Raw genomic sequence first — 23,245 nt, forward strand, 5'->3', positions numbered from 1 at the left:
CACGAGTTAGTTTCGAATACAATTGTTCACGTGTGAATACTTCAATACGATTTTTATATTTCTTCGCGCGATTATCCGAGAATAATTGAGCATAATTTTTCGAAAGGAATTATCTAGTTATGCAAAAAGTTTCCTTTGCAAGGATCTCTCGTGAAACTCGATGACGACGACGCGTCAGTCAAAAGTAGGATTAGGTACAGGTGGCACTATATCCTTAAGCTGACACACTGCCGCGCCGTGTGTGCCTCCTCGGTGCGTATATACGCGGACTTCCCCAACAATCACAGTGTGTTGGGACGATAACGCTCGCGCGCGTTTGAAATCCAGTTTAAGCCGAGAAACCATAATATACTTGTAACTATAATATGCCGTTGCACGATGCCTTGGTCCTCGTTCATTCTTCTCCATATAAGCGCGTCCCATCGTCTCTATAGCACGTACCGTGGTAGCAACACTTGATTTCCATAAAATTATTGTCGATTTAGTATGCCGGGCTCTATACAGTATATTTATATCACAATGTTGTTATATTTTGGACGCCGTCTTTTCTAACCCTAGGCTTCATAATGAAGAGCTGAAGCAATTAAAATAAAAGCAAAATAATTCTCTCCTTTTTTTTTCCTTTTTCGAAAAATGCTGCACCACGCTGCAAAAATGTAGATTAAGGTCGGTCTGAAAATTATCCGCCAGCAGAAAAAAAATTAATCGAAGGTGCAGGAAAAAATTAGGTGTATGCATCCGAAAGTTAATTAGTGCAGAACATAGTGTGTGTTCGTTGCCGGTGGCGAGGTTATGATTAACTATTGGAAAACCCGTTTAATTAACGTTTCCATCATTTAATTCGAATGTAAAGGGGATCAAGAAAACTCGACATTTTCAAGCTTTATCTCGTATGACCACAATGCAAACCCATCGAGATCAATCTTACTAAATAATGTGTCAGCTTCTATATCATTCATTTAGCACGAGGCTATAAAATGCTTCTTTTTTTCACTCCCAAAAAAATGATGTACTAAATCCAAATAATAAAAAAGTATCAAGTAACGAGAATTGAATTACTGCGATAAAGCTTTCGATTAGGAAGAAGCTCTAAATTCAGGAATAATTCAGAATGTATTTTCTGTACAAAATTTTTCTGTTCTTTATTTTACGCGATATTAATTTCAATTTATATATGATTTAATTGCAATCCACAGAATTGTTTCAAGACCAATATGTCTCGAGTTGCGGAAGATAAGCAGAGATGCGCCTTGAAATATATCAATATCCGAGCAAACCGCCAACGGGAGCAGATGTCGCAAACGGAATCACAACATGTCGTGGTCGTTTTAATCGGCGAAGGCTCGCACATATCAATATACACACGATAGCGTAGCGATAGAGCGAAGTCTTTAATTCGACGTCGTGTATGCCGCGGGCGGAGAAGCGGCTAAGTTTAAATTAGTTCCGAAACATTCGGTGCACGCTCTGATGGTTAATGGTTCTACCATAGATCAATAAGATCAGTAGCGGCGGCGGCGGTGGCGGCGACGGCGGCGGTGGTGGCTGCAGCTGCAGCTGCGGCAGCGGCAGCGGCAGTGACGATGCGACGAGAGAAGTTGCAGAGCGCATCGCGTTGTATTGCGCTGCGCTACGCTGCGCCGCGCCGCGCCGCGCCGCGGTGCGTTGTCGCGTTTCGCCGCGGGGCACCCAGCTGCGAAACGCGCCGCAGCCGCTTGACCGGATACCCCCGCCGCGGTCGCTTCTGTTACATGCTCGATATACCTGTTTCTCGCGAGCTCACGGGCGCACGGAAAGGAAAAACGTACACGAGGTCATAATTTCCACCTTCGATAAGGCGCGCCTGCGTGGCAACGGACGCGCTCGACCTTGTTACGGGCGTTACGGCACCCGCCGCCGCGTGTAATACGATATGTCTTTAAGGGATCTGAGATACGTGCGATTAAGGGTTCGGGGTGTGCGATCGTTGGTATTAGAAATAGCTTATCGTTCGGACGAATTTATTACGATAACAGGTGACTGGGGGAGGATGCGTTGCCGGAACGGAGGCAATCGGCGGCGCTCCGCACTTACTCTGCGGATATTATCGATTTCAAATCTTTCTACCCCGGGCGGATGTTATTCACGTAAGCATACGCTTAAATAGATTTTAATCGATGAAGCGATCATGCCTAAAGCAAAACTGACCTAGCTTTAACGAGGTAATAATATCGAAGATTTTGATCAAAAATATGGCGCGTTCTACTTTCTCTCTTTTTCGAGGCAATCGTCTGTCTGTTTAATGAGCGTGATTGTTTAGTAAAAATTTGCATATTTTAAACTGCCAACTTAATTATACTCTTAACAATTAGCTCGTTATCGTTATAGAAATAATGGTTACCGTTCGATACCGCTTTACCGCGATGAATGGCTTTCAAGGGAATCTTAAGAAAATGTTATAAAGCTGCTATTAATGTATAACGAAGAAACTTTGACCTTTAAAGTATTTTCGATCCGATGGTGACCATCACGTTACGCAAAGCAGTTCAGTATATCTTACGTACTACATTTGATTCGTAAATCTTAAGTATTCAGAAAAATGTTATTATCTCTTTATTTTTCTCTCCGTCCGCGGTAAAACCTTCCGAGAAATTAGCAGTCAACTTGGGGTGACTTGCTCGACCAGATCCTGTCCGACTGTTGTCTAGCCAATTAATCAGTCGATAAACGGAGTCGATAAAAATAGCGTCCTACTTGCAACTTGCTTTTAAATTATGAGAAGAGCAGTTTCATCATCGTATTTTATTATTAACGTTATAAATATATGTATTAAGTATTTGATAAATAATAGAAGTACGAATAAAATCTCAAGTTCCTATTTCGTATCCTTATGTATCTTCGTAATTCTTATATATGTATAATTTATTTTAATTGATTTGCACATGTATTTTATTGCACATTTAAAAAAAGACACATCATTTTTTAAACAGCTACATAAAATAGCGCACAATTTCTAACATCACTTGAAATCTATCGAAGATTTTAGCCGACTCGGCGTAAATTTATCTTGGATCAGAGGGCGTTCCACTCTGATAATTAGCGCCGGATATCGCCGCCGCACAGGCCACCTGATATTAATTGACGCAATTATAAGCATACAACGTAATTCCGGCAATATTCGTTCTCCATACGTACGAGAGATCCGTACTTTTAAGATCGCTTGCAGAAGCAGCGGCAGCAGCAATGGCAGCAATATCGGGGGCGCCCAACCTGCTCGACCGGATCCGGAGCCGCTCCTGCCGCTGCAACTGCGGCCGATTAATCGACCTTACCGGTTCCCGCGGTATATTTTTCTCACTACCACCACGCTCGCACACAAGCCAGATATTATATTCTGCCGGATACACACTTCGGCCGACGTAATTTAAATCGCAAACCTCCGCCCATGCCTTCTATTTCTGGCGGGGATATCGCGAATTCTTATTCAGCAGATGTCGCGTCTAACGCCGAGATAATGAAAATGGACTCGATAAAAAAAGAGGGGAAAAAAGAACGTCATCTCTAATGAAATTATATACATAGACCAGACTTGAAAGATCAGCAAGTCGACCGCGCATAACTATTTTCCGTGTAAGTAAAGCGGTTTATCGACATTTCATTTAATCTTCCGTGAGAAATCGTAACTCGCGCGCCTGGTTTAGGGTCGCTCCCATAAACGTTAGTGAAAATTAACTGAGCTTTAATTCATTCTCCGTTTCTCATCAGAGACAAAACTAGAAAGAGATAGTGAATTGATTAAATCTCGGTTAAGTCCACGTAATTTTTATGGAGTACGACCCTTAGATGTGCGAAGTAGTTAAAACATAAATTTAACACAGGACACTTTGAACCTACTACATTTTTCTTTAGTTATAAATTTCTCGATAAAGTTCTATTGCTAGAGAAAATTTGATTTGATATGCAATTAATTAAGAGTTGCAGTTACTTGACATTTGATATGAAACATCCTGATTTAATGAAATTTTGATTCAATCGGAGAAAATGGAGCGTCGAGCCGTTTAATCTTGTGAGCCTCTTTATTATTATATTAAATTTCAATTCATTTCGAAAAATTTGAAATTCAAAATTTGAAATTACTTTATTGACACAATCATTTACGTCTGTTACTTATTTTTAAGATGATATATTCGTAAACCTTATTACACTTTAGTTCCGCTATTTACAGAACTTTATGTAGGTCATTGTATTAAGTATTTACAAACCTTCGAATTTATCGAACACATATATGTATAACGGCAATATGCAAGTATATTCAAATGTACATGAAATTACACAATCGACTGAAATATTATTAGCATGTTCGATTTTCACGAAGTATTAATAAAGTATCGGATTCAATTCTAGTTTCTTGAACTTTTATTATTACTCGCAAGATATTTGCACTTCTTTTACAAATTAATCATTAAGAATTACATTTCTTTTATTTCTGATAAAATTAAAAGAATTAAATTTTTACTGAAATTAAAAACATTTAGTCGTTTCAAGAAGCACATATATATTATTAGACGCGTTAGTAATTAAGGACAAGGATAAAAATTGTTCTTCATTATGTTTGCGCATTAATCGTGTAAATCGTGCGTGTGTAAAATGCTAAAAATTCAACTAATCTCCTTTAGCTCCGAAATCCATCGCTCTGTGGTTTAATCATCACTATCAGGCTCGCCGTATATACGAAAACGTGAATCAATTAAACCTCTCGCGTATACGTATAAAATTAATAGAAGCGACCCAATGTTAGAAAAATGAAATAATCGAATTCTCATAAATAACACATCAATTACTAATGCGCGCTTATTCGCTAGAAATGTCGTGAATGTACTTCGCTACAAATCGCTGCAAATCAATATCGTCATCGGTGCCAAAATAATAACGAGAACGAGCATATGATACTGAAATTTTAGCGAATTCCGAACCGCAACGAGAAACCACGATACGCCGGTTGGTTTACGAAATCAATACGATCGTCAGCGTTGTCGGCCAATAGGGTCGATTGAACCTCGTTGTGCATCAGCAAAAGCTGAGTATAATTTCGAGACCTGTCGCTCTGTACTATCATTGTGGTAATCATCACATATCGTCCATCTTCCTTCTATTTGCTAACTATCCGCGAGACCGTATCGCCGCGATAATTGGCCTGAATAATGGCGTTACATCATTGTAAATATTAAACCGATGTTTTGAAGCATTTCTCGCGTGTAGCGGAACACCTCAAAGATAAATGCGTATTTACTCATAATTATACACGTCGCTCTATTGCCTCATTTTTTAAACAAACTTGATTAACATCCGATTGAAATTTTTCAAACAGTCACGCTTATTTTATGAATATTATTGATTCATGTAAAGATATTTAAAAAAAGAAGATTTTGTAATGTTTAAATATATATGGCAAATCGTGCAGTCAGCATGTTCTACCGTGGCATGAAAAATTCAACCGCATTTCGGAGCTGAGCTTTAAAGCACTTTTACCGAAATCTTGCCTTATCCATATGGTAATGTTCACTCTACGACGAGATAGCAAATTCGGAGCTGCATTTCCAGCTGCACATGCGCGAATAGAGGTCTACGTTAACACCAATCAGATATCCAGATGCGCTTAATTGGCAATTGTTGCGACCTTAGGATGTATGGTTGGTTTGTCGATTAAAGGATAACTATCTGTAACGACGTATTAGCCTATGCCAGGTGGCCGGCACGCTGAGGGAAATGCGACAAATATTTGCCTCTGCAATGGTATAAGCCACAACCGCAAGAAATTGTATTATATAACGATATAACACAAATGTTAGATATGCTAGCAAAACTGAGAAATATATCTTGAAAATATCGATAGAAATTTTTTTATTTATATTTTACTAATTTATATCTTCTTTTGGTTTTTTTATTTTTATATTTATTATACTTATGTAATATGCGTAGCTTTAATCTTTTGTATTTCGTACGTATTTTGTACGTTTTATTTTCTTTATTACTTTTTGGTAATACTATTATCCAGAAGATGGAGGGTTTCGGTGAATAGCCAACTAGATGAATGATGGTGACAACTTCTTATTTACAAAATGTTAACGCACGTCAGTGTTACCGGGTTAGGAACTTTTACGGAAGAGATCCTCGAATACTACACCTGCGCGTCAAGTAAAGTTTGTTGCATTAAGCATGAAAAATTATAATGCCAGAAAACTTTGACGCCAGACAGAAGTGAAGTGAACCCTGATTATATTAAAACTCGCCGCCGAATTTTTTGAATAATGAATCGTCGCTGGTGTTCAATTAAAAAAAAAAATGATGAAAACTCGCGAAACTTTTGTAATTATAGAATGTCGCCGTTTTGATCGTAATAAACCGATTTCAATTAGCAATTTTAACTGATTGCAATTATCCGATATTTTCCGAGAAATATCTTACCAATTTCGTGTTTTATTGCGTCAGCGTAACGCAGTTATTTGATATAGCGCTAGAATTCTGGTCTTCGTGTCATAATTTGAGAACATTTCCGATGTAAGGGTCCAACGTAAAAGCCGGACAAAGGAGAAAGGATCTTTTGGCAGCAAAGGTACGAGAGGAGCCGTGAAGACTTATTCGATGTGGTGGAACAATACATCGCGAGCAATTAATTAACTCTCGCGTTGTCCGCTCCGCTACAAACAGCCATAATTAATTTTAATTACAAGAGTCAAGAAACGAACATTGTATCATAAACCGTTACGATTAATTACAATTCGCTACAGTTAGCAGAGAGTATAATACTACGGCGTATTTTAATCGACTAAAAATCGCGAAAAATAATATTCAGCTTTTCGCGGGACGATAATGCATGGCAGGTAAACAAATAAGAAAAAGATGATCGCGAAAATAAAAAGGAAATTAATGTTTTCTGGATAATATGTATTTAATGTATTTGTTATCGGTAAATATGTTTATCGATTAAGCAAAGTGTGTTTGTGCCAGTAATGATATTTAATATTAAATATTTAATATTATGATAACACGATAATGACGAGCCCGACGTCTACGACATATATCATTTGATTCTACATTGTAACGTAAGAACATTCTTCTTAAGCACCGGGGTCGGCTTTGCTCATTAATATCAGTTGAATTTTACAAATGCGATCTCAGCGTCGAGAATGTAACAAGCCCAAAGTTTGCGCAGCAGAGAATTTCACCCTTCCGGATACATAATTTATGCGGGTACTCGGCTTTCTCCGTTGCCAGACTTGGACATTTTATGCTTCAAAGGGCATAAAAATGGCGACGATTTAAAAAATTCCCATCGTGTTCTGACGTCCGCAATTTTGTATGTCGAAGTTGAGATTGTCGTTTTTAGAAAAATCGCGTACGAGACACAGGTACATATCTCGGAAGAAGGTTATGCGGCAATATTTGTAACTTGAATACTAAAAAAGTAGTATATTGCAACGGAGGAACTTATACTAAGAATAACAGCGTAGAACATGGCAAACAGATTTTCCCTGAGGAACGCCGTGAAAGAAATACGTCTGGATACCAAAACTCTTTCAAAAGATTCGATGCGATACATCCGCGGTAAATATGAATTCACTGACGTAAAATAATAAATAAATAAATAAATATTTTTCCGATCTTGCGATTATATAGCGATTCGTCTTAGGGTGTATAAATCGTGTGATACCTATCAAGAAATTAAATCGTGGACATCGCGTCATAATCAAGATAGTCTTAACACAAGGCCATTAATCCTCTAACCAGAAACGTGGTGCTAGTTGTTTCGGTAAACTCTCCCCCTCCCCTTTCTCTCCCTCAGTTGGCTCTGTAACTAGACAAACGGCGTAATGATAACATCGCGCGCGGTTACCGGCCTTTATTGCAATACGTAGTAAATCACACACGGCCTAACTAACAGTGGATTGTCTTTACACGCGATGCGATTACGCTGCAAATTTCGTTCTTCGCTACGGTGTCCGGTCGCTTGGTTTTCGCACCGCGAAAAACCAGGTGCAGGGGCGGTGAGCGCAAAATGTAAAAAAAAAAAGAGGAGTGAGCGTTCGATAACTCGGACGGTGCGCGCGAAAGCTGCGAAAATATCGAAAACGTAATCCGACGGGGTTTCCCCGAAGCTCTCTGATATACGTTCGCGAGAACGGCGGCCGCGAACGAGCCTCGTAAAAGCTTGTGTGTTTACTGTCGACGAGGTTGCGCGCGGATTCGGTCTCCGGGCACGAAGTAATCGTGTAATCAGCGGGCGCGGCTTTATCTATTCTGGCATATCGGCATTTGGTCGGTGCGGCGGTTGGTAGTGGTAGGATTCGCGGTGTTCGAGTCGAGGGCCGCAAAACGGGCAAACGATAACATCCTACGGACATCGGGGGGGGGGGGGCCACAACGGGGTTGTAACGCGGGCGCGCGGGTCTTTATCGCGACGATAAATCAGCGCTCCGTCAATAATACGGGGCAGGCCTTTCGCGTAAGACGTCGGGTGCCGTGCACGTTAACACGCGGCACACGGACGAACGGACACACGCGGGACGTGCGCTAGGCCAGTTAGGTCGGGTATGTAATAGCGGGGCCATAATTCCCTCCGAAATTAGTAACGGTTAGGCCTACAAACGGCCGCTAGGCAAGCGAACGCCTGCCGGACGAGCCAGTCGTGACATTAATCGCGTCTGTAAATTTCACGAAAGCACGGCCGGGCATAGCTGCGCACTTGGAAACTCGCGGTGAGCTTCGTCCTGGCGGGGGTGGGTGATGAACGGGGGGAGGACATGGCGCGATCCGAACAAACGGCATTAGCGTTCGTCCAGCCGAGCGGATTCGATCATCGAAGAAAATCGATACTCGTGAAACGACGGCTGCCGTCGACACCGTCCACTGTTGATTCTGCCGTGACGACGTAATTCTACACGGATATCGATTCAAAAAGAAGGTCGAGAAAGTCAGGGATTATACTTAGATGGACATAAAACATTCACAATCAGTTAATTTAGGTCCATAAATCAGTCTTGATCAAAAAGTGAGGGCAACTATTTATTTCAAGTCAGATATTTATGTATATCAGCTTTCAAAGATTATAAAGATATGCTACGTGTCTATTTTCCATCTCGACGTTAATTCAGATTTTTCTAACACAGGATCACATGTATTCGCGCACCAAGATTTACCTTGAAATATAGAAATGTCTATTTCGAATTTTCTAAATTAGAATTAAGCTTACGTATCTCCTATATCACGGTTGTGGCTTATACCAGAGGCAAATATTTGTACCGCTAGGCAATACCTTGCAATAATCTCGAGAAAACTTAAAACAACATAAAACGAAAATAGTAGATTTATCGAGCTTGCGAAAAAGCCTGATTGAAAAACACTGTTCAACAATATTGCACTTGCACAACCAATGCAGTATTATAACAAACTCCACTAGTTTAAATATTTATCGTTATGGAACGTTTCGAAACAACTCTGAGTAAACTTAACATAAAAGAAATTTGTAAAATGTAGATCTTTTAAAAGAAAGTTATTTTACAAAGTCGTACGATATATCAGCTGCGCAAACAATAGCATGCCAAAAGTTCGCAGCACGAAAATTACCAAGTTACGTTCGTTGAAGTAAATTCAACTGATTATGAGGGCATTATAGATGATCGTCCTAACTGACGTCGCGATATATAACATTGACTATATCTAGCGAAAGTAATTATCGTAGTATTACAGAAGTCTACGGACAATGTGCTGTATGTCAAAGTTTCGAAAGTTTATTCAACGGGGATCCTGAGAGAAGCGTTAATTGTAGTTAGCAAGAAAATGTACGTTTCAATTGGCTTTTAACTTCCACGAATGGATATAGGTGAATGCACTTTATCGCTCGGTTACGGTTTCCACTATTCGGTTTACGTTAATTGGAAGGTATCATATAAAAATAAGTTAAACCGTGAAATTTGAAAAAAAAGTGAGTTGCTGGGTCGGCAATATGAAACTTTACATTAAAAAAAGAGGTGATTAAAGTCAAATTCAATATCGCACGCCATTCAAGAAAAATGTCTTAAAATATTTCTTCGAAATTTTAAATCTGATTTATTTAAAATTGCACTAGTTGATGGGCTAAATCACTTTTACATAATAAAGTACGTTCGATAAAGCTATACGATTCGAAGGGATAAGTTGATCATTGGCACATTGGTGGAAATAGCGAATAAATATGCCACCGCAGTCAAAATAGAATGTAAAAAGATTTAAAAAAAAAATGCTTTATCATTTAATGCAAGGACGCTCGTCAATTTTACTCGCGCGACCATCACGGACGAGTGACTCGGCGAAGCTTTTCGCGTCATCCCACACCGTACCGCACAAAATTTCCTATGGAAATTATTTTCGATAACGCCCTGACGTTTAACGGCTGAAACGCGCGGTATTACGAGCGGCTCATACACGTTTCATCGGGCATAAGCCACCGTAGCTTTGAACAGAAGCGCAACAATCAAGGGACATACTGTCCTAACAGAGAATAAATCAAAAAATTATTTATAGATTTTCATGCTCCATAGTCTTCTATAGTACAGGTGCTAAATAGAATGTCAAATTAAATAACGAATCTGGTGTTGAAGTTATGGAGAGAGAGAAATAGAGAATAATATAAAGTATTTAAAACTGTGTTATAATTTATATGTTAATTTCGTTACATAAAATTAACTTTCTTAATTCAAATCTTTAAAAAGAAATCGATAATTTCATGGAAATAAAATTATCGTCTCAAGATACATTTATCTACTTGCTTCATATTTTCTGTGAAATTTTATATTTCATATAGGTACAAGGGCAGTAAATTAGGGCTGACATCTAAGCGGACACCGGCCTTAACGCGTCCCCGGGTCGGACGCGCCGCCGTTGTCAACCGGCTTTATCGCGAAGGTGCAATTTATTGTGGAAATTATTCCGCGTCGCACGCACGCACGCACGGAGACTGACAATTACATTTTTCTACCGTCTGGCCATGAGCTGTCCCTTCGACCACCGCATTCGTGTTCGCGGAATGTATATCCTTCGTCGTGTTCGCTTTGCTCCGCTCGTGGATCCGAGAAGCGTATAATACTGTATATGTAGCCATCGGGATACATGCGTGACATCGATCCGCGAGAAGGAGCAAGAGAACGGTCCAACGGGACGGTGAGGGGGGGGAGAGAAAAAAGTGCCGATGTGCGAAAGAAGGAAACGGCACACACGGAAAGGGGGATAAATTGTACAAGCGACGCGGATTTATTCGAGCACGATACGTTACCGTGATACGTGATGCGACTTGGCGTGAATCGACGAGCTCGCGATACTTTTGAACGACGACGCCACTTTCGTTCGACAGACAATGCGTATTCTCGCGATTCGACGAGAGAATCAGCGGTGGCGGTGGTCGAAAATCACCGGGAAGAGAAAAGAAAGAGATGAAAGGGGGGACGCAAGAGAAAAAGAGAGAGACTTTCTCACAGTACGATGAGCTCGCTCTAATTCGTCGATGGTAGTTATCAAGCTGGCTGGTTCCTGACAGTTTACGTGAATACGCGACGAATTTAAAATAAAACCGCGCCACGATAAATTCTATATCTGCGTTCCGACGCTATGCCGTAAGCGACTGACATATTCCGCTGCAGTTGATATCGTTTTTTCGATCTCCTCCATTGTCTACAATTCAGAGAATATCCACATAATATAGAGATTATTTCCACTTCGCATTGTATTTCAGTGATAGATTCTTTACCCAATTTAGGATAGATTTTCTTTGAAAGAAAATACATATTCAGAGAGATTTCATCGTTTACCACAATTTTTCAATCTTCTCCATATTGTTATATCTTTATGATAGAGATTCAAATTAAATTGATGTTAGAGTGATGTTTACATCAATTAAACGTGATTTTAATTCCAGTGAGAGTTTTATGAGAAAATACCTCATCAACATTTAACTTGATGCAAAATGTTAGAATTCGATATTTATCGTTCGATATTTATTCATCAACATTTAACTTGATGCGAAATGTTAGAGTTCGATATTGATCGTATTTTTTTCTGCTTTCAGGCGATTTTTCGCTGCACATATATCCGGTGGAACTCGAGGACGATGGCACGTATCAATGTCAGGCTTCGCCGACAAACGACGGACAGCCGGCTTTACGATCGAGATTTGCTAAGCTAAGCGTGCTAGTGCCACCGCAGAAGCCGAAGATCCTGCAAGGCGACTTCCTCGTCACCACCGAAGATCGCGAGCTGGTGATCGAATGCATAAGCAGCGCCGGAAAACCGCCGGCAGAGGCAAGTATCCTTTCCCCTTTTCCGTATCTTCTAGCATCTTTGTTAACGTATATATATAAGGGTATATAAGGGTCTTTGAGCCTAACATATATATATTTATGTGTGTATATATCGATAGGATTATTTGAGATTAGACCGGATTAATAGTCGTGAAAGCAACCTCCGGCAATTGCATCTGGAAACTTCACGGATATCCCTTGGCAATGGGCAGTACGCTGCCTCGAAGATTACGCTCGATTGATTTTACGTTTAGGCGTATATCTCCTCGTCGTTTTATTTCCGAAAACGGCTCTTTGTTGTGAGCATTAAATTATCCATCGCGATTCTAAACGAAAAATAAATATAAAAAAATTCAACTTATATATGTTTCTGATGAATATATCAATATAATGCGTGGGAAATATATTATATAGAATTCTTTGTACTATATATATCTAAAAAATAATATATCTAGAGCTATATGATATATTGCATTATATGTAATAATATATCACGGATCATAAAACAGGATGAACATATCCACATATCAAATTCCCTTGTTCGTGGCGGATTGCTACGCAGAAATACAAGGTACGAACTATTTTCTCACGATTAACTTTTATCAAATTTTATGTCAAATCGATGGAGCGTGATTCGAAGCTCTTTTGTCGCGTGAAGCTAGACAGATTGCTGAGTGGCCGGATATTGCTCGATGTCAAATTAGATCCATTGGAGGGCTTTCGTGTCAGACGGATCTTAACTGCTGGAATAGATAACGTGAAGGAATACGGTCCGCATTATTACTCCTAACTGATTGATTGAACTAAAAGCGAGAATCCAAGCGCGACACCCTTAGTAAATAGTACCGAATCTGCCCTGAAAATCTGGCCGGGGCCGAAGCTAAGGGCTGCATTTCTTGCCGCGAAGTCCACTCAGCAGAACGCGTGGTTCCGCGCAACAAAAACAACTTCGAACCACGCTCGGTGAGCCTGAGATTTATGTGGGTTACCTATGTCCCTATACATCTAGCCTGTCAGTTAATACTGATTGCTCTTGCACAATTCCACCCCTCTTGAACTTATAAACGTATAAAATACACACGTTTGACACGTAATACGCGAATCGATATAACGAGTTCGAAAAACGAATCAGTTTAAAAAAAAAAGAAAGAACAATAAATTCATGGATTTTGCATTCTATTGTACAAGCTATATACTGGTATAAATTAATGTCATTAGCAGTTATTATATATTTTTACACTCAGATATCGCGCAATAATAGCTCGATAATACGCGTGCATTTTTTATATCAAGGCAAATATTTTTACCGTAATAATCGCGATAACATAATATGGTACACTATTATACAATTATTCCTGCATAAAATATCGTTAAAGAGGATGGATAAATCAATTTTGCTATATTACACTCAATCCAAAGTGACTGCTTTACGAGACACACGTAATACCAGGAAAAAGTTCTCGTTAGCTTCATGAGCTTGCGAGATGTATTTCCATAATATTCGTGACAAAAGGAAGTTTATCCGTATATAAAAGAGCTTAAACTTAATAACTGCTCTGAAGATAAGGGTTTTCTATTACGCTAATGTACCGCCTACGGATTTCATACGGCGCGCTTTATTTTCATTCATTACATAGCAGAAGTTCGGCTATGTGGGCCCTAACAACATCGGAAGTTATCACGGCTGCATAACTTTCCATTACGATTGCACGCTAAGAAGTTTTTCGCAAGACAATACGTACAGGGTGCTCCAAATCTACTCATTCGACCGTCTTTCACGTAAAAATTTATTGACTAATCTGGAATTGATTAATTTATTTAACAAAATCGTAAACAGACAATAATCACGGTAACAAGTGATTGAAATGTTAAATTAAAAGTATGCACAAAATTTTTAAATAATTTTCGAAGGCATTTACAAGTTACTTACAAGAAAGAAAGTTTCTTACGCATAAAACAATATTATATACTTAAAACTCAAAATATTCATTTTTTATGTAAATCTCATAGCCATATCTTTTGCTTGTTGAACCTAGGAAATAAATAAGATAATTTATTATCACGATCGAGAAATTCATTAGAAGTTACGAAACGTATATTCAATGCATTTTGTAAATATCGACATATGCCAAGGACGCAGATCTGTCTAACACGAATTTTACTCTCAGATAAATGTAATCCCGACGTTGTCACTGTCGTTAATGTTAAATTCAGCCTAGCCGGAGCAGCCAGTTAATCGGTAACTGGCGAAGAATTTAATGAAATTTGTTTCTCGATCGCTCGCAAACACATGCTTTTTAATTAAAATTATGCAAATCCGACGATTAATAGCCCGATTGGGAAGTCGACGTATCGACTCGCGCGGTAGTAATGATCACGAAATATTTAAATAGGAAAAAATATCCATTTTGAATGTATTCCTGCGGCATACAAAAAGAATACATTAAATCATAGAGTGACTAAAATGGTCGACTGCAATCTGATGGAAAATTGAACCACATAATCCTACAGACGTTCCATAATTTTGGTGGAATATTAATGGTAAAAATAAATGGCATCGCTAGTCAGAGAAATAATTTAATATGACTTTTGTAACGTTGCCTATATTGTGTACGTTGCATATTGTATATCGTGGATTGCGTAAATTTTTCTTAAAAATTTGGTTCGCAATTCGTGATGCGTTAAATCGTAATCGTGTAAATTCGTGAAAAGTATCATATTTTATGAGAGCTTGATTTTCGCATTATTCATTACCGCGAAACCACATTTTGCGTGCCCATTAATTAAATCGATATTCTCCGGCGTTACAAATATTATTGCGGATAGGCTGTGCACAATATCCGAATTTCATTATACGGCGAAATTCTCATCCGACCATTATTTCAATCGTTTTATGAAAAGTTCCATAAGATGCGCTTAATGGCCACACACATACACACATATCTACAGATATCGAAATGCACGAATGAAAAAAGCATGATGAAAAAAGCGGTGTACTAATAGAAAAGAATAATACATGAATAATGAAACATTTTTTTTTAATATCTGTTTTCTCCATAAAATATCAATCATTTTTACAACGCTGAACAAACCATTACATTTTTTAGCAAAATAATGATTAGTTAATGCCAATGTCTATACTTTTAATACTTGTTCAATATACACTGTTACGTAAAATTTACAAACATTTGTTTAAATTATTCGTTCATGTCTAAATTTTACTCTTAGCTTTTAGCTTCGTTAAAATTGCTCACTTACAAAACTGAAAAATTAATTTCTCGACAATAGTACTTTTCACGAATTTTCGTTAATTGCGTTATTATTGCGCTCGGGTCTGTTCAGTTAAACAATAGACTACCTTCATAATCGATCATTGACGTGACTCAACGTTATCCGCTCACAGGGCGGAAAAATGGAGCGAAAGCTACTCGCAAAATTCCGATGCATTGTTGGATCAGTGAAAGCGTTAGTGCAAGAGGGAAAGAGTGGAGCGCTAATCACGCGATATCGTGCGTAAAGTTCGTGCGGTTTCATTGTTAGACCGCTTTTCTACGCGTACCACGTGCGGCATTATCAAAGTATGAAAAGTAAAATGGATAAGGTCATAAAATAAACGGAAATCAGCAATAGAAATACACGATACGTTTCGATTTTCGACATATTCACAGTCTACAGACGTTTCTAATAGACACTTATCGCAAGAGCCAAAATTTTTTACATTAAATGTCTATCGTGAAAATACGAAATTTTTTGGCGGCGAGTTCGGATTGGCGAAAATCTGTTATCGGTTTATGAGCTACCGTAGATGAACGGTTACATCCGGCAATGCATTTTTATATTTGATTTTTATTCGCTCTTGCTTTACTTGTCGTTGGAAATTTTTTAATGATTGCATCGAGCTAAATGAATGCCGCGTTATCGAAATTTGCACAAGTTCCTTGCTGAAAACATGTTTACAATTTTTTTAAACTGCATGTCTCAAAAAAGACAGAAATAAATCTCCAATCGTGTATCCTAATACTTGTTTACCATATCCGAGAATGCCGGGATAACATCTCCAATAAAATCTAATTTATATAATTTAATTTATATCATATCAAATTGTATTAAAATATATTGCATCTAATTTATACTATAATAAAAAATTAGAATATATTAAATGTCTTTTATATATATATAACGAAATCTTTTAAAGAAAATAGAGAATGATCATATAAATACATCGCGCCAAAAGAAAGTTATAGTATTAAGACGGGTTAATTAAATATTCGGTAGACTGCACTCTTAGAATTCGCTTGTTCTTGACTTTGCATTCCGTTTGCTATGCCTCGCGCATCGGAAAGTTTATGGGGATGAATAAAACAGAAGGATTTTCCGAAATAATTTTCACGAAGTCGCGGGTAAATGCGAAATTGTCTTCGTCGCGTATAATCTTGAGATTAATATTAAACAGCGTTTAATAATTGTTCCCAAACACGTAACGTCTACTTGCCACGACTCTCACGCAATTGTTTGAATCATTGTACTCCGTACACTTTCACCCCGATGATATCTCTCACCTCCTATCTCGCCTTCTTCGTCTCCTCGACAACGCTAAAGTTTTAAGACTTCCTATCGTATTGCCGCCAAAACTCGCGAGATACCGCAAGTTTCCCTTAAGGCAGGATTGTAATATTGCTTTTATTTTACCAGGTATTATCCTCCTCTATTTATATTGCATTGTACGAGAAGTATTCAGCAAACGTATACGAAATATACGCATATACTTATACATATCGACGTTTTAAACTGCGAACAACAACAAATTTGCCATAACTACGACGATTAATTCAACTTGAGAAATCTCGGGAATCTCTGCGCACGATAAAATTGAAGGAAACATTTAATAAATGCAGATCTCTCGATTTTACGACTTAATGTACAAGCCATCTGATCTCATTCCCTCTACGATGCCCGGTCGGGTGACGCTAGCTCTAAGCCGCCGATATTGCTGAATCTATCGCGGCCTTATCGGCCTTCATTAGGCGAATCGTACGGAAGAGAAAAAGCGAACGAGAGAGAGAGAGAGAGAGAGAGAGAGAGAGAGAGAGAAGGGGAGGAACGGTGCAATTCCGCTAGAAATTCAGAGTCACCACAGTCGAATGCTTCGCAGCTCTCGCCATAATCCGATTTCGCTTCTCTCTTCTTTCCTCGATCCGCTGTCGGGCGCGCACCCTCTCTCGCGCGTCCCTCCGTTTGCCTTTCAACTGATAACTAGTAATTAAACAGCTCCAACAACGGAATAGGGCATTTACTCGCGCAATTCCCGTCCCTGCCTCCACTTTTCTTCACCTTCTCTCTCTCCCCCTCTATCTCTCTCTTTTTTGCTTCTCTCTTTCTCTCTACTACTACTACCATTACTAACACTACCACTACTAGTGCCTTCTCTTCACCTGGCCGCACCGCTTATTCCACATTCCATAACTCCACTTTCAGAGCTATTGTCCATCGTGCGAATGGTCCGTGCGAGGATGATAGGGGGGGATGGGGAGCGCGTGGATGCCCACGGGAAATTATTAGTTGTGAATCTATTCATCTTACCAGAGAAAACCGCTACGGGATATCCTGATACGATTCTCAATATGCTTCGTAATAAAGCTGGACGCGCGCGCCTCGAAATCTCTAGCCTGGAGGGCAACCAGCTGCGCGTGTATTTCTGCCATTCTCGACCAGAAAATGCGAAATACACGTTTTAATACGTGAAAACGTAAAAACTGAATATCGGATGATTAAGCGAGCAAGAAAGTGGGATGAGCGTTCGATGGAGATTAGCTTTTGGAGCCATGTTTATTGAAACATAAAATAAAGATTTGAAATAAAAACGGGATTATGTCATAATCATAATTTTGCGACAAATGATACTTTTTCGCGGCGCTCTCATATACTGTTACCACCATTAATACAGCTTTTTATATTTTAATAATATTTTATCTCATTTCTATTGTAAAGCCTTTAAATGTTTCCGTTTTTTCGGAAATTCCGGATTCTCCCTTTAAAAATAACGCATTTCGTGAAAGTTAATTATATTATGAGTTTTCTGAGGCTATATATTTTATGAGGAAATTTTATGAGGAAATTTTAAGAGAAAGGAGAGGGTAAAAATGCTCTGATTTCTCGCTCCTTTAGACAGATGCACTTTGCACGGTAATTTCATTCGTATTCGTGACACAATAGTAAATGGCACTGCACCGCGGGACCGCAGAACTCTTAATTAGAGCGGACGAGATCGATTTCCTGCGGAGGCCGCAGTTAGAAAAGCGACTAAACGAATCTGCCTCGCGAGAAAGGCGTCAACGGGAAGCATATTCGACGCGCGCTGATTGCACGGAAGAAGGCAAGCTCGCGTAAATCGTATATAGCTGTCGATTTCCGATATTTCTCTCACGTTTTAAAAATATCTCAACACATGTTTGTGAAATCGCGCAGTATCACGCGCTAGATCCGATATGTTATGATTTCAACATTATAGATTGTGGGTGGCAAACTAACAATAGTATCGTATATATTTCTGAATTTCACTTAACTGTGAAAAATAGAACCAACTGCAGTTACTGAATCCTTTTATTCCGTATTGCGAAAATGTATTTCGAGATAATTTATTACATTGACACTTATAGAACGTTTCTCTGAGAATAATATTCAATAATTATTTCTGACATTTCAAAGCAGATATTCTAATTAGACATTGTAATACTTCCTCACACCTTTAAAGCAGAGAAATTATAAGAAATTGCACAAATATTAATATATCAGATGAATTTTATTAAAAAGTATAAGTACGACAGATTGTGCACGTTGCTGATTAATCCGAAAAAGAAACAAAATTATCGGGAACGTAATCACGGAACGCCCCGAAAAGCAGGATATATCCGATAGATAATCTGTCCGCCGCGTCGGTGAAATTGCGATAATGTTGATACATCGCAAAAATCGTGCGAATAGTACATAAATCATGATATGGGGCCATACTGTAATTTCTAATCGCGACACTGTATGGGACTGGGAATACAATTATTCTAGTGATCCCTAACGCGGCGAACGCGCGCGGAAGGACGCTGCGGCACTTGCAGCCCGGAGATCTCATATCGATAACGAACAGCAGGAACTCTCGCATGAGGTGTCTAATTAGAGCCGATAAGCTTGATTTCCGCGACACGCACGCACATACGCGCGCAATTGTGTTTGAACCGACCCGGCAGAACAATCATGTTACGGCATTATGCACGGAAATTCGTTCGCAACTTCATTATTAATTGATCGTTGCGAATCGCGTCCCCTCCCAACAACTCCGAGGCTATATTGGTTTTTATCTGCAAACAACAACGTCGTGAAAATTTTAAACACAATTGTGCAAATTGGGAGCGGATTTTGCTTGAAATTTACGAAATTTTGCGTCTATTTTGATCGAAATATATTTAAAAAATATAATATTAACATTCCAACTAGTTATTTAAGATAAATGGCAACGAATTACCTTCAATATAACGTCAAAATGGGCTTGCATTTTTGTTGGAATGTTTCCCTAAAAGAGCTGCAGCCTTTTAGAAAAAAAAACCTCAAGTTTTTAAGTCCCACGGGCAACATTATGGTAATAAAAGCATAAGAATTCCGGTCACGGGTCAATTCCCTGACGCGGGTGTTTTCTCGAGCGACGCTATTTTTAACTGTAACGTTTCTTGCAGATCACGTGGATCGATGGACTGGGCAACGTGCTACACCGTGGCATCAAAACCACGAAGGAGGCGTACGATAACGGTCCGCTGACTACTGTAAAGTCCGTCCTGAGAGTGATGCCGCGGAAGGATCACGACAACACGACTTTCACGTGCCAAAGTCAAAATATGGCGGATCGTTCGCCGCAAAGCGCCAAACTTCGCGTCGAGGTACGTAGAAGTAATTGGTACCTACCTAAGTGCTCAGCGCACCCACGATTCTGATAATAGCTCCCCGAGCTTAAGCCAGTGTTACGTGAAATATATAGGGTAATAAATCCTGAAATATAAGTCTCTGAACCGTGTCAGCAAGACGTCGAGAAATCAGAGGAAAATAAAAGAAAACGGGAAGATAGAAATCTCGCTTAAAGGGAAATAAAATTACTGGTCTTTTGCGCGCGCTCTTTTTACTCGCTGACCGGAGGAAGAAATTAACGCGAGTCGCGCGAAAGCGAGGCCGGGATGGGGGAAAGGGGAGGAAAGGGGCAGAGGGGAGGGTAACGAGGGTAACGAGGCGACGTATAATAATTAACGTCGTGTCTTGAGAAGCGGTTAGCGCGCGGTAATCGCCATCCGCTGGCGCAACTTTCGTGCTGCGAGCGCGCGAGTACTTTGGCGCGTTCTCCGGGTACTACTTCCGCCCTCTTTTCTTCAGAGACGTAGACTCCATTATCCGAAGTGGCAAAGGGAACAAATAGTTTCATGGAAAAGGGCAACGAAGCGAACTCGCGGAGATTTTTGCCCGGGCGGAACATTCGAATTTGCGACGACAACGGCGACAGCGACAGCGACGGCGACGACGAAGAGGGCGCGATATTACGAACGCGCCGCGCCGCGCCGGCCTGCAGAGAAAATTTTCACGAGTTATTACTTAACTCTTTTACACTGCGCCGGATATATTACCCGCGCTTTTCACGACTCCTAATATAAGTTCGACGTTAATATCGTCCTAATTGGAAGCAATTCTTACGCAAGCGAGTTCGAGCGAACTCCTATTTCCTCAACGTACTTTTTCTTTATCATCCACGCACGTGTCGACAAAGCGAATCAATTCTCGATATACGGTGAAAGAGAGTATCTCGCCTTTATTATATTTTAGTGGCAAATTTTTGACAATTCAGAAGTCGCTTTCTATTAAAATACCGGTTATTATTGTATATAATCTTTTTACAGATTACGTAACGTAATTTATTAAAATTTTACTTGTTTATTTTATCGAATAAATATAACGTAGTTTAATAAAATTTTACTTGTTTACTTAATCGAATAAATCTTTTAATATAATATTGATCGATTTTTAATATTAAATTAAATACTTTTGTATAAATCTTTAGATATTAAAATTCTGTTTAAATAAATTCAAAAAGTTTCTCGCAAAATAACCTTTTCTCGCTTTTGTTACTACAATAGCGTTTTTAAAATTAAACTTTTCTCTTGAATCGAAAATGGAGAAAGTACTCATACTCAGTCGCTTGTAAAAATACTTGAACGTTGTTGATATAAGAAAACTTGGTACAAAAAATCCATCGATAAAAGGAATTACGATAAATGCAAGAAGAACGCAGTACCTACAAACGAACCAGTATACTAACTTTAAAATCATGCGATAGCCTTAAAAAGGGATAGCCTTAAAAGGGATTTTATAATAAATACATGTCCATATTGTCCATAAAAGATTTCGGACAAGCTCTTACAATCGAACAGGTAAAATTTCATTCAATTCTGGAAGTGTATCGAGTTTGAGTGATATACTACGGGATGTATTTCCCTATTTCCCTTGTGAAATATGTAACGAACGCTTCGAAAATTTCAAACGCGCAGTAATGGATATGCATCATTATTATTCCGGGATACGCACACGTAGCCCACACCTCGGGATGAGAGCGCGACGATAATATCGAGCGGACCGCGTTCGATTTCCGCGTGATAGGAAGCCTGGAAAACAGAGGAAGGCGATTTACGCGTTTTGTTTTCAGGTACGTTACGCACCGAAGGTGTCTCTCTCGAAGATCGATCGCATTGTCGAAGGTTCCGAGCTTAGATTCAAATGTTGCGCCGAGGCCAACCCACCCGACGTAGAATACAGGTAAGCAAAAACACGAATAAGATATCGACTTAATGCTTTATTAATATCGGAACAAGCAAGATTTAAATACCCAATTCCTAATTGAGTTATTGCAAAATAATTTAATGGATTTATGTTAGCTTCTAAAGATCATAATTATATTTTGTTGTAAGAACGTACAAAACTGATAAAATTGTTAAATAAATTATTATTTATTAAAAATCAAGTAAGACTCCTCTTCACGGATTTACGATAATCCAAACTTTACTCTAAATCGGGTCGCCTCGGTACGTTGTTCAATATAAAGTCAATATAGCTGGAACGCGAGCTTCAAAATGGTTACTTAATAGTTACCCTCTGTGTACCTATAATTAACATACAACAAGCGAAATATTGATAATAGGACAAGGAGGCTAATACCGGAAATCGCAAATAACGCACGATTAAATTTTCCTATACGTATTACGTCAGAAATCATCGTAATCAGCCGTAAAATATCGACTGTTTCGTTTTAATTCTCATCTGAATTATTTTTCCAAACTTTCGGGTGTTTGTTGGGAAAATATTTGCTGGAGAGCGGTCTCGAGATCTAAACTGAAACTTCCCTTTTTGCATGCGCAAATAAAATATGACGTATACAAGCGATCCGACTCGTATCAGCTCCCCTTTCCTTAAAACGATCGGTTCCCAGTGAGCCTTAAACTACTCAAAGTTTCCCCGAAATATCGATAGTTTCTCACGATATCATGTCGCTACAGGTGAGCGACGCCGTCGGCGCGAACGAGCACGCGAGGGCGCGTAAGCAAAACGTGAGTCTCGCGTTGTTCGTACATTGGCTACGAGCGACAAAGAGAAGGCGGATGATCGATATCCGTCTCTACAAAGAGGACAATGTCAAATTCAGGACGGTGTTGCGCGCGCACGTGTTAACGTGCAGCGCGTTTGCGGGTTTCGCCTAGCGGGCCCCCCGCTTTGATTGCTTTTAAATTATTCGTTACGCAACATCCCGCCGGGGGAAAAAAAAGGACACCGCGCTCGCCCCGGATGACGCGCGGCTGTATTAATTTACGAGATTATCGGATGGTCGCTCGAATTAAATCGGCTCGTCGAAAATATCACCC

General features: G+C 39.3%; 1 protein-coding gene across 3 annotated transcripts in view; it reads left to right on the plus strand.

Moving 5' to 3' along the window:
- The window catches only part of LOC112453596 (irregular chiasm C-roughest protein-like), a 118,029-nt gene that overhangs the window by 81,295 nt on the left and 13,489 nt on the right, over positions 1-23,245 (plus strand). For all 3 annotated transcript variants that reach the window (XM_025014425.1, XM_025014427.1, XM_025014426.1), the window contains exons 3-5: positions 12,077-12,309; positions 20,030-20,230; positions 22,036-22,145. In XM_025014425.1, coding sequence (XP_024870193.1) covers positions 12,077-12,309; positions 20,030-20,230; positions 22,036-22,145 — 544 coding nt within the window. The remainder of the gene's footprint in view (positions 1-12,076; positions 12,310-20,029; positions 20,231-22,035; positions 22,146-23,245) is intronic.

This window comes from Temnothorax curvispinosus, unplaced genomic scaffold (assembly GCF_003070985.1).
Source record: "Temnothorax curvispinosus isolate PA1 unplaced genomic scaffold, ASM307098v1 QBEX01004532.1, whole genome shotgun sequence".
Lineage (NCBI taxonomy): Eukaryota > Metazoa > Arthropoda > Insecta > Hymenoptera > Formicidae > Temnothorax > Temnothorax curvispinosus.